The 16,447-nt window shown below is 46.3% G+C and overlaps 1 protein-coding gene across 1 annotated transcript in view; it reads right to left on the bottom strand.

Annotated features, from left to right (window-relative positions):
• Positions 1-4,045: 4,045 nt before the first annotated feature.
• Positions 4,046-16,447, bottom strand: part of LOC129846407 (cdc42 effector protein 4-like) — a 38,063-nt gene continuing 25,661 nt past the window's right edge. The window contains exon 2 of the mRNA XM_055914337.1: positions 4,046-12,211. Coding sequence (XP_055770312.1) covers positions 10,892-11,998 — 1,107 coding nt within the window. The 5' untranslated portion in view covers positions 11,999-12,211 and the 3' untranslated portion in view covers positions 4,046-10,891. The remainder of the gene's footprint in view (positions 12,212-16,447) is intronic.

Raw genomic sequence — 16,447 nt, 5'->3', positions numbered from 1 at the left:
ATCAGAGAGAAGAACAGTCAAACAACTAACATCCTGTAGACTGATCTAATGTTTCCATTGTTCCAGACACACCCCTATCTATGTCTTTCCTCCAGAGTCCACTAGGTGGCAGAAGACAAGTCAGAGAGGGATGCTAAGGCCTGGGTGGAAGTTTAATTTGTATTTTTAACCTTTAACTAGGCAAGTCAGTTAAGAACAAATAAAATGACGGCCTACCCCAGCCAAACCCTAACCCGGACGACGCTGGGCCAATTGTGTGCCGCCCTATGGGACTCCCAATCACAGCCGGTTGTGACACAGCCTGGAATCGAACCAGGTCTGTAGTGACACCTCTAGCACTGAGATGCAGTGCCTTAGACCGCTGCGCCACTCGGGAGCATGTAAAGGCTGGAGGTTGATTAGGAATTCAACTTGATGATGATAATGATGGAATGTGAATTCAGTGACTTGGAGAACACCTGCAGAAATACAGACACAAAAAGATGGTGAGAATTTAGAATTGCATGTATCTGCATCACAGGTGGCTGGTGGCACCTTAATTGGGGAGGACAGGCTCAAAGTAATGTCTGGAACAGAATCCTCCCCTCACCAGCCTCCTGTGATCTGCATGCCCAAACACACATACAGTAAACCAAAATGGCCTAAATACACATACAGTAACCACTAATGGTTTATATACAGTCAGACAGAACAAGAATCAATTAGGGCACTCCATTTTGTATTGATCACCATCGTCAATAACCATCATCAATACTAAATGTGTTTAAACTCAGGCCATCAGGATAATGGAAGTGTTCCAAAGAGCACCCTGTTCCCTATTTGACCAGCCCCCAAAAGTAGTGTACTATGTAGGGAATAGGGAGCTATTTGGAACAGAGTCCTAGCAGTGGAGGAACACCCAGGATTGGAAGAGCAGTTAGACAGAGAAAAAGAGGAAAGGAGGGAGAGAGATAGAACAGCGGTTCCTCTAGCATTGGAGGAACGCCCAGCAGTACAGAGGGGATGGAGAAGGATTAGACAGGCAGAGAGAAAGAGAGGAGGGAGGGAGAGAGATAGAACAGCTGTTACGTGATTGAGATATAGAGCTGTACAAGGGCGGATGCATTTCAATAGGGGAGGAGACCCAGTCCATCATAAAGCACCAGAGAGTGAACTGTAGAATTAGAATGAGCAGTTCTAAGAGCCGTCAGGTCTGACCTCTGCTGCACCTTGATGGCTGGTGGATGTATTCCTGGGGGGTGTATATGTACACTACCAGTCAAAGGTTTTAGAACACCTACTCATTCAAGGGCTTTGCTTTATTTTTACTATTTTACATATTGTAGAATATTTTTTGTCCATTAAAATAACATCAAATTGATCAGAAATACAGTGTAGACATTGTTAATGTTGTAAATGACTATTGTAGCTGGAAACGGCTGATTTTTAATGGAATATCTACATAGGCGAACAGAGGCCCATTATCAGCAACCATCACTCCTGTGTTCCAATGGCACGTTGTGTCAGCTAATCAAAGTTTATAATTTTAAAAGTCTAATTGATCATTAGAAAACTCTTTTGCAATTATGTTAGCACAGCTGAAAACTGTTGTTCTGATTAAAGAAGCAATACAACTGGCCTTCTCTAGACTAGTTGAGTATCTGGAGCATCAACATTTGTGGGTTTGATTACAGGCTTGAAATAGACTCAAATCAGGGACATGTTGAAAATGTCAGTGAAGACACCTGCCAGTTGGTGTGCACAGGTCCTGGTAAATCTGTCTGGCCCCGCAGCCTTGTGTATGTTGACCTGTTCAAAGGTCTTACTCACGTCGGCTACGGAGATCGTGATCACACAGTCGTCCGGAACAGCTGATGCGCTCATGCATGCCTCAGTGTTGCTTGCCTCGAAGCGAGCATAATATCCATGTCGTCATTCAGCCACGATTCCGTGAAATATAGGATATTACAGTTTTTGATGTCCCATTGGTAGGATTTTCGTGATCGTACCTCGTCTAATTTATTGTCCAACGATTGCATGTCGGTGAGTAATATTGAAGGTAACAGCAGCTTTCCCACTCGCCTTCTGCAGGTCCTCCCGAGGCACCCCACTCTGTGTCCTCTGTACCTGCGTTTCTTCCTCTTGCAAATAACGGGGATGTTGGCCCTGTCGGGTGTTTGGAGAATGTCCTGTGCGTCCTGCTTGTTGAAGAAAAAATATTTGTCTAATCCGAGGTGAGTGATCACTGTCCTGATATCCAGAAGCTCTTTTTTGCCATAAGATATGGTAGCAGAAACATTATGTACAAAATAAGTTAGAAATAACGTGAAAAAAAACCACAATAGCACAATTGGTTGGGCTCCCGTAAAACTGCTGCCATTTCTTCCGGCGCAATCAAACTGATTGTCTATCAGGACCTCCATGTACAGGTACATCAAACTGATTGTCTATCAGGACCTCCATGTACAGATACATCAAACTGATTGTCTATCAGGACCTTCATGTACAGGTACATCAAACTGATTGTCTATCAGGACCTTCATGTACAGATACATCAAACTGATTGTCTATCAGGGCCTCCATGTACAGATTCAGTACAGCCATGTTGACAGTAGGACCCTCCTCCATCCTCCCAAAGGCCCCAGCTGAGTTCACCTAGCCCTCAGAGCAGCAGCCTAACAAACAGCCGTCACATCAGATCTGTGTTCATCCATCCAGCCAGCCAGCCAACCCCGGCAGGGGGCAGGAGGTAGGACAAAGAGAATCCCAGTCCCAGTCTCCATGACTGCCTGCTCCTTCGACCCCTCCCCCAGTACTGATCCTCCAGAATCATCGTTATTAGACAACTACATTTATATGTACCAGGAATTTGACCTGCTGAAATGGTGCTGATCACAAACAGACCAAATATATAGACAAAGTACTGTCCTCCTCCTCCCTCTGGCCCTCCTCCTCCTCCCTCTGGTCCTCCTCCTCCTCCTCCTCCCTCTGGTCCTCCTCCTCCTCCTCCTCCCTCTGGTCCTCCTCCTCTCTCCTCCTCCTCCTCCTCCCTCTGGTCCTCCTCCTCCTCTCTCCTCCTCCCTCTGGTCCTCCTCCTCCTCTCTCCTCCTCCTCCTCCCTCTGGCCCTCCTCCTCCTCCCTCTGGTCCTCCTCCCTCTGGCCCTCCTCCTCCTCCCCCCTCTGGCCCTCCTCCCTCTGGCCCTCCTCCTCCTCCCCCCTCTGGCCCTCCTCCCTCTGGCCCTCCTCCTCCTCCCCCCTCTGGCCCTCCTCCTCCCTCTGGTCCTCCTCCTCCTCCTCCTCCCTCTGGTCCTCCTCCTCCCTCTGGTCCTCCTCCTCCCTCTGGTCCTCCTCCTCCTCCTCCTCCCTCTGGTCCTCCTCCTCCCTCTGGTCCTCCTCCTCCCTCTGGTCCTCCTCCTCCCTCTGGTCCTCCTCCTCCCTCTGGTCCTCCTCCTCCTCCTCCTCCCTCTGGTCCTCCTCCCTCTGGTCCTCCTCCTCCTCCTCCCTCTGGTCCTCCTCCTCCTCCTCCCTCTGGTCCTCCTCCTCCTCCTCCTCCCTCTGGTCCTCCTCCTCCTCCTCCTCCCTCTGGTCCTCCTCCTCCTCCCTCTGGTCCTCCTCCTCCTCCCTCTGGTCCTCCTCCTCCTCCTCCCTCTGGTCCATGGTCCAGCCCAAGTCAACACCTACACTGATGCTTTAAGTATGTTAGCTGAGACATGTACAGTACATGTAACTGTCTGTCAGTGGCTGACATGGGGATGCTCCTCTTCAAGAACCAATACAATCAACTGAAGACATAAGGGCCGAAATATTGATGACAAAGCACCTGGGAGAATAGGCTGCGTTTACACCAGACAGACCTATTCTGATCCTTCACCCAATTATTGGCAAAAGATCTGATCCGATTGGTCAAAAGACAAATTAGTAAACAAAAGATCAGTAAGTAAGCCTCTGTAAGCACAGCCTTAGAGTCTTTGTTTACCTTTTGTAGAACATATTATTTGATCCCGTAAGCGTCCGTTTCAAAACACGGCAGGTGAATACAGTACGTCAGAAAGCAAACACAACAACATGACGGTCAGCTTGTGTTTTATTACACAATAGAGCAGTTCTCTGGGAGAGTAAGGAGAGCGTGTAAAACACACATTATTCACATAAAGACAAAGAATAGCAAGAGATAATATACAGCTTCAACACAAATATACCTAGGTATTGGCAACAGAATCCTCCATTTTGCTTTCATTGCAGCCTCATGATTTTAAACATGGGTAATTGTGAATATTTGACTGTTAGTGTTAAAGTGAAGAGAGAACTGTGAAGAGCCTCGTCAACCAGGCTACAATGACTATACTGTAACAAATAAATTCAATGTTTTTCCATCTTCTTTTCTAGGAGATAAAATGTTGAAACAATTACAGTATTTATTTCTGGCTCGACTGAAATCAGAGAGGGAGCCTTTTAATAACTGATAAAAAAAGTACAATGATTAATCAACAAAGAAGCAGAGCCAGAATATTGGCCATTTAACTGGATATCTACAGTGATTAACCAATCAAGGAGGAAGGACCAGAAGTCTGGCAGGCTCTCATAACATTGAGCTCCATAACCAAAGTTATTTGTGATTATATTACTGATGCTCATTGTCAGTCTTAGGATTCATCCAAAATGGCACCCTATTCCCTTTACAGTACACTACTTCTGGTCCCTAGTGCACTATATAGGGAAAAGGGTGCCATTTAGGATGAATGGACCCTGGTTATTCCCTATGGACCCTGGTAAAAAGTAGGTCACTATATAGGAAATATGGTGCGATTTGGGACCGAGTTATGACTGAGACTTATAACATCTTATATAGATATAGACGTCACTATTAAGAATAAGGTATGTTCACTGGCATATTCACTCACTGCTGCCCACACTAGAACAATGACAGATCTCACACAGTGTAAAAAAAGGAACAGTCAGCCACCTTAATGCATCCCCGTACAGATAGATACCTGTGAAGCAGTCGTCTTCTTCAATAATGCTTTTCTTTCTGAAGCCAGACACACATATTTATACACAGGGGCGTGTCTTTGGTTTTAGAAGTGGGGGGTGGGGGGGGGACATATCAACAAACAAACAAAAAATATCCCATCAGATAAACACTCCAAACCCAACCTCTCGGGAGGCGTCCACATGGTCCTAAAGCACACCGTTGCCACATTTAGTATCACATTCCAATGATAAAACTGGGGGGGACAAAAATACAATTTCAGAATGTGGGGGGGGACATGTCCCCCCTGTCCCCAGTGAAAGTTGCGCCCCTGTTTATACACGTCTTTCAACACTTTGTGTAATTAAATAGTAATTTTAACAGATATTCTCTGTCTGTATGTCCAGATACAAAGCATCATCAACATGTTACAGAGCACAACACCGCGTCTGGTTTAACAGAGCACAACACCGCGTCTGGTTTAACAGAGCACAACACCGCGTCTGGTTTAACAGAGCACAACACAGCGTCTGGTTTAACAGAGCACAACACCGCGTCTGGTTTAACAGAGCACAACACCGCGTCTGGTTTAACAAAACATAAGGCTATAATTACCAGCCAGGGGCATATTTAGGTGGAGAGATTCTACCTGAACGTCTCCAATAACAACACAAATGTTCATTTTCTATTGCAAAAACATTTTGCTACGGTGTGCCCTAATGAACACTAAAAAGGTCCAGTTCAATAGTGAGACAGCTGGACCGCCCTAGTGAGGGCCCTAGAGGTGAGTGAGAACAGCATTCCAAATGGCACCCTATATAGTGCACCCTCTTGGACCCGGGCCTACAGGGCCCAATGTAGTGAACAGGGTGCCATTTGGAATGCAGAGACATGTTGATGCAGTCAGGCCAGGTGCACTAGACTAGTGGTGCACTAGACTAGTGGTGCACTGGACTAGTGGTGCACTAGACTAGTGGTGCACTAGACTAGTGGTGCACTAGACTAGTGGTGCACTAGACTAGTGGTGCACTAGACTAGTGGTGCACTGGACTAGTGGTGCACTGGACTAGTGGTGCACTAGACTAGTGGTGCACTAGACTAGTGGTGCACTAGACTAGTGGTGCACTAGACTAGTGGTGCACTGGACTAGTGGTGCACTAGACTAGTGGTGCACTAGACTAGTGGTGCACTAGACTAGTGGTGCACTAGACTAGTGGTGCACTAGACTAGTGGTGCACTGGACTAGTGGTGCACTAGACTAGTGGTGCACTAGACAAGTGGTGCACTAGACTAGTGGTGCACTAGACTAGTGGTGCACTAGACTAGTGGTGCACTAGACTAGTGGTGCACTAGACAAGTGGTGCACTGGACTAGTGGTGCACTAGACAAGTGGTGCACTAGACTAGTGGTGCACTAGACTAGTGGTGCACTAGACTAGTGGTGCACTAGACTAGTGGTGCACTAGACAAGTGGTGCACTAGACTAGTGGTGCACTAGACTACTGCAGCTATGAACAGTTTCTCTTTTTAAGTGGGGAAGGAAGGAAGTGGTTGGCTGTTATTATCAGACACTCTGTAGCCTGTCAGCTCTGACATTATTGCAGAACCTGACTGACACACTTGCAGAAGGATTTTCATTGCAGAGAAATATAGACAAATCATAGGCAAATAGAATCAGAGAATTTGCATCCGAATTTCACAAAACTGATCTAACCTGATCTGCAGGTGGAGAAAGAGGAACACACACACACCTCTCCCCACTTCAGTTTGGTGTACACACACTTCTGCTCTAAACGTCCTGCTGTAACCAGTGTTTGATAATCACCACAGGTCCTATGCTTCCATCGGTCTGCTTTACGACCCTCCTAACGCTGGTAAACCAACAGCATCAGGCTGGGAGAGTGCTAGGTAAACAGGGGAAATCTCCTCCCGCCCACAGTCCACTTTATTACAGGAAATGACAAGAGGTTGAGGCAACAAACACCAACCGACAAATAGGTGACTTGTGTAACATGTCACAGCAACGAATGTCTGTAACATGTCACTGATAATGTGAGGAAAATGTCAGAATGTGAAACAGAACTGGTGTTGATGTAACAATGAACTAACAAGATGATCTATTGTTCTGACATGTAGCAGGCTCTAGTCAAGATGTTATAGCTAGCAGGCTCTAGTTAAGATGTTATAGCTAGCAGGCGCTAGTCAAGATGCTATAGCTAGCAGGCGCCAGTCAAGATGCTATAGCTAGCAGGCGCTAGTCAAGATGCTATAGCTAGCAGGCGCTAGTCAAGATGCTATAGCTAGCAGGCGCTAGTCAAGATGCTATAGCTAGCAGGCGCTAGTCAAGATGCTATAGCTAGCAGGCTAGTCAAGATGCTATAGCTAGCAGGCTAGTCAAGATGCTATAGCTAGCAGGCGCTAGTCAAGATGTTATAGGTAGCAGGCGCTAGTCAAGATGCTATAGCTAGCAGGCGCTAGTCAAGATGTTATAGGTAGCAGGCGCTAGTCAAGATGTTATAGGTAGCAGGCGCTAGTCAAGATGTTATAGGTAGCAGGCGCTAGTCAAGATGTTATAGGTAGCAGGCTCTAGTCAAGATGTTATAGGTAGCAGGCTCTAGTCAAGATGCTATAGGTAGCAGGCTCTAGTCAAGATGTTATAGGTAGCAGGCGCTAGTCAAGATGCTATAGCTAGCAGGCGCTAGTCAAGATGTTATAGGTAGCAGGCGCTAGTCAAGATGTTATAGGTAGCAGGCGCTAGTCAAGATGTTATAGGTAGCAGGCTCTAGTCAAGATGTTATAGGTAGCAGGCTCTAGTCAAGATGCTATAGGTAGCAGGCTCTAGTCAAGATGCTATAGGTAGCAGGCTCCAGTCAAGATGTTATAGGTAGTAGATAGGTAGCAGGCTCTAGTCAAGATGCTATAGGTAGCAGGCTCTAGTCAAGATGTTATAGGTAGCAGGCTCTAGTCAAGATGCTATAGGTAGCAGGCGCTAGTCAAGATGTTATACACTACTGTTCAAAGGTTTAATGGAATATCTACATAGGTGTACAGAGGCCCATTATCAGCAACCATCACTCCTGTTCCAATGGCACGTTATGTTAGCTAATCCAAGTTTATAATTTTAAAAAGTCTAATTGATCATTAGAAAACCCTTTTGCAATTATGTTAGCACAGCTAAAAACTGTTGTTCTGATTAAAGAAGCAATAAAACTGGCCTTCTCTAGACTAATTGAGTATCTGGAGCATCTGCACTTGTGGGTTCGATTACAGGCTCAAAATGGCCAGAAACAAAGGACTTTCTTCTGGAACTCATCAGTCTATTCTTGTTCTGAGAAATGAAGCATGGCTCTTCATGAAGGGCATGCGAGAAATTGCCAAGAAACTGAAGATCTCGTACAATGCTGTGTAATACTCCCTTCACAGAACAGCGCAAACTGACCCTAACCAGAATAGAAAGAGGAGTGGGAGGCCCCGGTGCACAACTGAACAAGAGGACAAGTACATTAGAGTGTCTAGTTTGAGAAACAGACGCCTCACACGCCCTCAACTGGAAGCTTCATTAAATAGTACCTGCAAAACACCAGTCTCAACATCAACAGTGAAGAGGCGACTCCGGGATGCTGGCCTTCTAAGCAGAGTTGCAAAGAAAAATACATATCTCAAACTGGCCAATAAAAAGAAAAGATTAAGATTGGCAAAAGAACATAGACACTGGACAGAGGAAGATTGGAAAAAAGTGTTATGGACAGACTAATTTAAGTTTGAGGTGTTCGGATCACAAAGAACATTCATGAAACGCAGAAAAAATGAAAAGATGCTGGAGGAGTGCTTGACACCATCTGTCAGGCATGGTGGAGGCAATGTGATGGTCTGGGGGTGCTTTGGTGGTGGTAAACTGGGAGATTTGTACAGGGTAAAAGGGATCTTGAAGAAGGAAGGCTATCACTCTATTTTGCAATGCCATACCCTGTGGACGGCACTTAATTGGAGCCAATTTCCTCCTACAACAGGACAATGACCCAAAGCACAGCTCCAAACTATGCAAGAACTATTTAGGGAAGAATCAGTCAACTGGTATTCTGTCTATAATGGAGTGGCCAACACAGTCACCAGATCTCAACCCCATTGAGCTGTTGTGGGAGCAGCTTGACCGTATGGTACGTAAGAGGTGCCCATCAAGCCAATCCAATTTGTGGGAGGTGCTTCAGGAAGCATTGGGTGAAATCTCTTCAGATTACCTCAACAAATTGACAACTAGAATACCAAAGGTCTGCAAGGCTGTAATTACTGCACATGGAGGATTCTTTGACGAAAGCAAAGTTTGAAGGACACTATTTCAATTTTAAAAAAATCATTATTTATAACCTTGTCAACATCTTGGTTATATTTCCCATTAATTTTGCAATTTATTTCAGGTATGTTTTCATGGAAAACAAGGACATTTCTAAGTGACCACAAACTTTTGAACAGTAGTGTAGCTAGCAGGCTCTAGTCACAATGTTGTAGCTAGCAGGCTCTAGTCACAATGTTGTAGCTAGCAGGCTCTAGTCACAATGTTGTAGCTAGCAGGCTCTAGTCACAATGTTGTAGCTAGCAGGCTCTAGTCACAATGTTGTAGTTAGCAGGCTCTAGTCACAATGTTGTAGCTAGCAGGCTCTAGTCACAATGTTGTAGCTAGCAGGCTCTAGTCACAATGTTGTAGCTAGCAGGCTCTAGTCACAATGTTGTAGCTAGCAGGCTCTAGTCACAATGTTGTAGCTAGCAGGCTCTAGCATGGAAAAAGCCTCATCACAGCTGGTGGAGTGATACACACAACACAAGCCTTTTTGTTGTGACAGACAGGCAGCCAGGTCCCCATCACCATGGTAACAGTAGCTCTCTGTTCCGGCCAGACCACTTGATTACACCAACACAGTTCCACTTAACAGGCAGAGAGGAGCACAGAACAAGAGAGGAGCTACATCATATGAAATGGCACAGATCAACAATGAAGAAAAGCCCTTATTATTATGACACATGTAAAGGGAATGAATAGCACTGGACAGAGGCTTAACAAAGACATGTTGTTTATCAAAATGTTATTTTCTTAAGTGTCTCTCCTAAATACATGAGTTCACACACTTGGACTGCTCTTCCATGTCAGTTCTCTCAGTAGACAGACAGACAGACACAGACAGACAGACAGACGCTGTAATGTGGTGTGTGTGAGGGAGACGTTAGCAAGCTGTTCTGTATGTAACAGATGGGGTTTGTATTCATCCAGAAGGAGCCAGTGTCCTACAGACTGTCTTTCTCTTTGTCCCTGAAGCAGGATCCCAGATCCCAGTCCACAGATCCCAGTCCACATGACTATGTCCAGATGTTTGTTTTCTCACAGGAAGGACAGAGGGAGCACTATCAGTTTCTTCTTCTATTTAATTCACGTCATTCACTCTACCAGAGGAGGTACTGCTACTGTGATCCATATCCACCCAGTATAGACTGTACACCTCTGTCATAATATGGGCCTTTATAGAGTAGTTTCATCCACAGTAGTAATTCATTCATTCCTGTATCAACTCAACACGTCGTCCACAGCATCCTTAAAGCCATCCAGTCTATACGTCTCTGTCGTGATGTGGGCCGTTATACAGTTGACTTTATACTGTACTCATCCATATCCATCCAGTCTATATGTCTCTGTTGTGATGTGGAGCTTTATAGAGTTGACTTTATACTGTACTCATCCATATCCATCCAGTCTATACGTCTCTGTCGTGATGTGGAGCTTTATAGAGTTGACTTTATACTGTACTCATCCATATCCATCTGTACTCATCCATATCCACTCAGTATAGAATCTATCCATCTGTACTCATCCATATCCACTCAGTATAGAATCTATCCATCTGTATTAATACACACTTATCCGCTCCGTATATGGTTTGAGCTTATACGTCTTGTTTCATACACGGATCTCATCATCCTCGTCCTCCAAGAAGGAAGAAAACTTTCCCAGCTCCTCCTCCTCCTCAGGTGGGGCGCTGAAAGTGGCACTGTCCGTATCCCCCCCGTGGAGCTGTCCGGCTGGTTTCTCCTGCTCCACGTGGGCGGAGCCAGAGGCGGAGCTGGACACAGAACAGGTATCTAATTGGTGCTGCAGGTGTTTAGGGCGGGGCTCTGGGGTGTACTCTGGGGTGTAGGGTGCTCCCTCGTCCTCTCCCACCGCAGGTTCTACAGAGCTGGTTGGACTCACAGGTACAGGGACCGCCTCCTCCTGCAGCAGCTCAGCTTCCGGTTCATCTTCTTCTCCCTCCTCCTCTCCTCCCACCTCCCTCCCCAGGAGTAGTGTAGGAGAGGCCCGTCCCTCATTGCTCTTCCCCTCCTCGTATCCCAGATCATCATCCTCCTTCTCCATCACCCCCAGGATGTCCCCCAACATGGAGGGCCCCAGGTCGATGTGGAACGACATGACCGACACCGCGTGCTTCATCCCCCCTCCGTAGTACCCGCGGCTGGGGCTTGGCAGGTCAGTCAGCTCCCCAAAGCTCCTCTCATCCAGCTCCAGAGAGCGGGCCCCAGCAGCGGCCCCATTAGACGGCCAGGTACCTCCACCTCCATCCTGCTCATTCAGTTGTTTCAGTGGGCTGGACGAAAGGCTCTTAGGCACCCTGTGTCCTCCATCAACATGGTCACCGTTTTCATCATTGAGGAAGGGGAGAGACATGGCGTTCTTCACGAAGGTGGGCGAGCCACCGGGTGGCGCTAGCGAGCAGTCTCTCTGGTCCACCCTGGTGACGGACTGGGAGCGTTTGCTGCTGCGGAAGGTTCTGGATAAAAGGCCCGGGCGGGGGGAGTGGGGATGGGCCTGGGGTTCGGCCTGATGGGGGGCCTCCCCGGAGTGGGTGGAGAGGAAAGAGGTGTCCCCGAAGGCGTCCCCGCTGCGCCCCACGTGCATGGTGTGGCGGAAGTCCCCCAGGGGGGCGCTGATCATCTCCCGGGTCAGGTCCATACGGGAGCGGCGCTGTTTGCTCTGGGACGAACCAGATACCAGCTGCTTTAGGATGGGCATGGTTGCTGGTTGAGGTCACACACCTCGGACACTCACAGTCTGTCACACAGACACACAGTCAGTCAGTCAGTCAGTAGCCCAGAAGGACAGATCTCTTTCTTTGTAAAGAGTTCAAAGATAGAAGTGATGGGGAAGTCTTCAAGGTAGATCCGTGTCACACTCATTGCAGTCCCCAGAAACAATAACACGTCTTCAGTTCCAGGGTGGCTCAATCTGAAAAGAAAGAGGGGAAAACAACATTAGATCTATATATGATCATGACAAGACATTGTTTCATACCATGTCATCGTATCACTGCTCTGAAAGAGTGGATAACAACACGTTTTAGATATAAACTCAGATCTGACACCCCTATATAATGGACCAGTGGTCCAGTCCAGTCTCCTGATGCATCCCAAACACCCCTATATAATGGACCAGTGGTCCATTCCAGTCTCCTGATGCATCCCAAACACCCCTCTATAATTGACCAGTGGTCCAGTCCAGTCTCCTGATGCATCCCAAACACCCCTATATAATGGACCAGTGGTCCAGTCCAGTCTCCTGATGCATCCCAAACACCCCTATATAATGGACCAGTGGTCCATTCCAGTCTCCTGATGCATCCCAAACACCCCTCTAAAATTGACCAGTGGTCCAGTCCAGTCTCCTGATGCATCCCAAACACCCCTTTATAATGGACCAGTGGTCCATTCCAGTCTCCTGATGCATCCCAAACACCCCTATATAATGGACCAGTGGTACAGATCAGTTGGCATGGCCGATTAATTAGGGACAATTTTAAGTTTTCATAACAATCGTTACTCAGCGTTTTGGGACGCCAATTACATTGCAATCTACGAGGAAACTGCGTGGCAGGCTGACCACCTGTTACGTGAGTGTAGAGTCAAAAGGACCTTGTGGCTGCAAGGAGCCAAGGTAAGTTGCTAGCTAGCATTAAACTTATCTTATAAAAACAATCAATCTTAACATAATCACTAGTTAACTACACATCGGTCGACCTCTAGTTTGGACTGCCTGGCTCGTTGCTGTGAACTAACGAACTGTGAACTAATTTGCCAGAATTTTACATAATCATGACATAACATTGAAGGTTATGCAATGTAACAGCAATATTTAGACTTAGGGGGATGCCACCCGTTCGATAAAATACGGAACGGTTCTGTATTTCACTGAAAGAATAAACGTTTTGTTTTCGAAATGATAGTTTCCTGATTTGACCATATTAATGACCAAAGGCTAAATCTGTGTGTTATTATGTTATAATTAACTCTATGATTTGATAGAGCAGTCTGACTGAGCGGTGGTAGGCAGCAGCAGGCGCGTAAGCATTCAGTCAAACAGCACTTTACTGGTTTGCCAGCAGCTCAGCGCTGTTTATGACTTCAAGTCTATCAACTCCCGAGATTAGACCGACAATACTAAAGTGCCTATAAAAACATCCAATTGTCAAAGGTATATGAAATGCAAATGGTAGAGAGAGAAATAGTTGACGCGGCATAATTCCTATAATAACTACAACCTAAAACTTCTTATCTGGGAATATTAAACCACCTGCTTTCATGTTCTGAGCCTCCCACCAAATGTAACGTTTCCTTATTTATTTGAGACTAAATAGATTTTATTTATGAGGTGAAATTAAAAAAGTGTTCATTGTTCATTCAGTATTTTTGTAATTGCCATTACAAATATATATATATATATCAAAATTGTCCGATTAAAATCGGTATCGCCGTTGAAAAATCACAATCGGTTAACCTCTAGTCCAGTCTCCTGATGCATCCCAAACACCCCTTTATAAGGTAGCAGTGGTACAGTCCAGTCTCCTGATGCATCCCAAACACCCCTTTATAATGTAGCAGTGGTACAGTCCAGTCTCCTGCTGCACCACCAGGTGCCAGAGAGAGATCCCTCCGGGTCAGTCAGACAGACAGGAACACAAACAAAGACAGTTCAATCAGTAATACTGATAGCCGTGCTGCAGTGGAACAGAACCCATCCTGGAGGACAGTTTAGGCTACTAACTTATTCATCTGTAGTTTAACCTTCATTTTGCAGTGAAATAACAAATGTAAACAGCAGTACATATCCCAGATTGTACATTTAAAAGAACAGCAGTCATTATCCTATATTGTGCCTTTAACCTTATTTATTGCAGTGAAATGATCGATCGAACAAGAGCCGTAACTATCTCAGATTTGATGTTTAAAAGAACGTTTCACAGCCACCACAAAATGTAAACTCACATTAAACCAATAACCGACTAAGAATCTAAGAGGCTAAAACATCAGTCTAATTACAGGAAGCATAAGCATTCATGGTTCAACCCTGGAATGATAACAAATACTGCTCTGGCATCTACATTTGACATGATACGTGGCCCTAATGGCACCCAATTCCTTAGATAGTGCACTACTTTAGACCAGTGCCCAGTGATACCCTATTCCCTGCATAGGGCCCTGGTCTAAAGTAGTGCACTAAGGCACCCTATTCCCTACATAGTGCACTACTTTAGACCAGGGCCCATTGGGCTCTGTACAAAAGAAGTGTACTATTTTTTATTTTATTTTTTTATTTCACCTTTATTTAACCAGGTAGGCTAGTTGAGAACAAGTTCTCATTATAGGGTATATTTGGGGCACATTCATGTTTTTTTTTAAAGTGCATTGAAAATGACATTGAACTGTAGGGGAGTATACTGCCACCATGCATTGAACTTGAGGTTCAAAACCCCAGACCACAGTACTATATGAACACAGAAAGGAAGGGCCAAACTGTTAAACCCCAGACCACAATATTACTGTATTACTGATTGAACAATATTACTGTATATCACAGTATTACTGATTGAACTGTCTTTGTTTGTGTTCCTGTCTGACATGGAGGGATCTCTCCCTGGCACCTGGTGGTGCAGCAGGAGACTGGACTGTACCACTGCTACATTATAGAGGGGTGTTTGGGATCCATCAGGAGACTGGACTAGAAAAGCCAAACTGTTAAACCCCAGACCCGGCCTATATGAACACACAGAGAAAGAGCCTAACTGTTAAACCCCAGACCAGGCCTATATGAACACAGAGAAAGAGCCTAACTGTTAAACCCCAGACCAGACCTATATGAACACAGAGAGAAAGGGCCTCACTGTTAAACCCCAGACCATACCTATATGAACACACAGAAAGAGCCTAACTGTTAAAGCCCAGGCCCGGCCTATATGAACACACAGAGAAAGAGCCTAACTGTTAAACCCCAGACCAGACCTATATGAACACAGAGAGAAAGGGCCTCACTGTTAAACCCCAGACCAGACCTATATGAACACACAGAAAGAGCCTAACTGTTAAACCCCAGACCACAGTGTTATATCTGTCAAAGAACGCACATCTGCACAGTTTCACATTGTACATCACTCTGTCGTTTAATGACGTGTCACTCATTCTGACAAGCCATTCATCCGTAAAGCAGCACAGTGTCGTAACCCATAACAACGTACAGTACGACCAACAGCATGTCGTACATCACACACAGTCATATATGAACACAGAGAGAAAGAGACAAACTGTTGCCAATGGCCTTCTAATACTACTTAATGGTGGAAAAAGCTCAATGTTCTATTTTGACTTTGAAAATGTCCTCGTCATCATTGTAGACACAACAGTGGCATAATGTAGTGTAAACAGTGAGAAACAGCCTCGACCTGAGAGAACAGACCATATCAGGCTCATAGAGGCCATGCTGCTTTTAGTGAACAGAGAACTATGCCCTTCAGCTAGGGAAGGCAGGTGATGCAGTAGGTGTGTGTGTGAGTGTGAGTGTGTGTGTGTGTGCTCAGAGCATTCCTCCAGGAGAGAGAGATGAGTCCTGACAGGCAGCTGACCTGACAACGCACGTTACTGCATCACCGTTATGACCTACAGTGTTCAGACCAGACTCTTCTACTGCCCTGACATCACCCCTATAGTCACCCCGGGCCGCTGCTGCTGCTATAGTCACCCCGGGCCGCTGCTGCTGCTATAGTCACCCCGGGCCGCTGCTGCTGCTATAGTCACCCCGGGCCGCTGCTGCTATAGTCACCCCGGGCCGCTGCTGCTATAGTCACCCCGGGCCGCTGCTGCTATAGTCACCCCGGGCCGCTGCTGCTATAGTCACCCCGGGCCGCTGCTGCTATAGTCACCCCGGGCCGCTGCTGCTATAGTCACCCCGGGCCGCTGCTGCTATAGTCACCCCGGGCCGCTGCTGCTATAGTCACCCCGGGCCGCTGCTGCTATAGTCACCCCAAGCTGCTGCAGTACAATAGAAAACAGGTTGACTAATAGAAAGAGCTGCAGTGCTTCTGTGAAACACGCTCAAATAATGCCTCAACCCATCACCCATGTACTGACCTGTCCACAGCTTCAACCCATCACCCATGTACTGACCTGCTTCAACCCATCACCCATGTACTGACCT

The sequence above is a fragment of the Salvelinus fontinalis genome, unplaced genomic scaffold (genome assembly GCF_029448725.1).
Source record: "Salvelinus fontinalis isolate EN_2023a unplaced genomic scaffold, ASM2944872v1 scaffold_0526, whole genome shotgun sequence".
Lineage (NCBI taxonomy): Eukaryota > Metazoa > Chordata > Actinopteri > Salmoniformes > Salmonidae > Salvelinus > Salvelinus fontinalis.
Note: the sequence above shows the minus strand (reverse complement) of the source record. Positions and strands in the feature narration are given on the sequence as shown.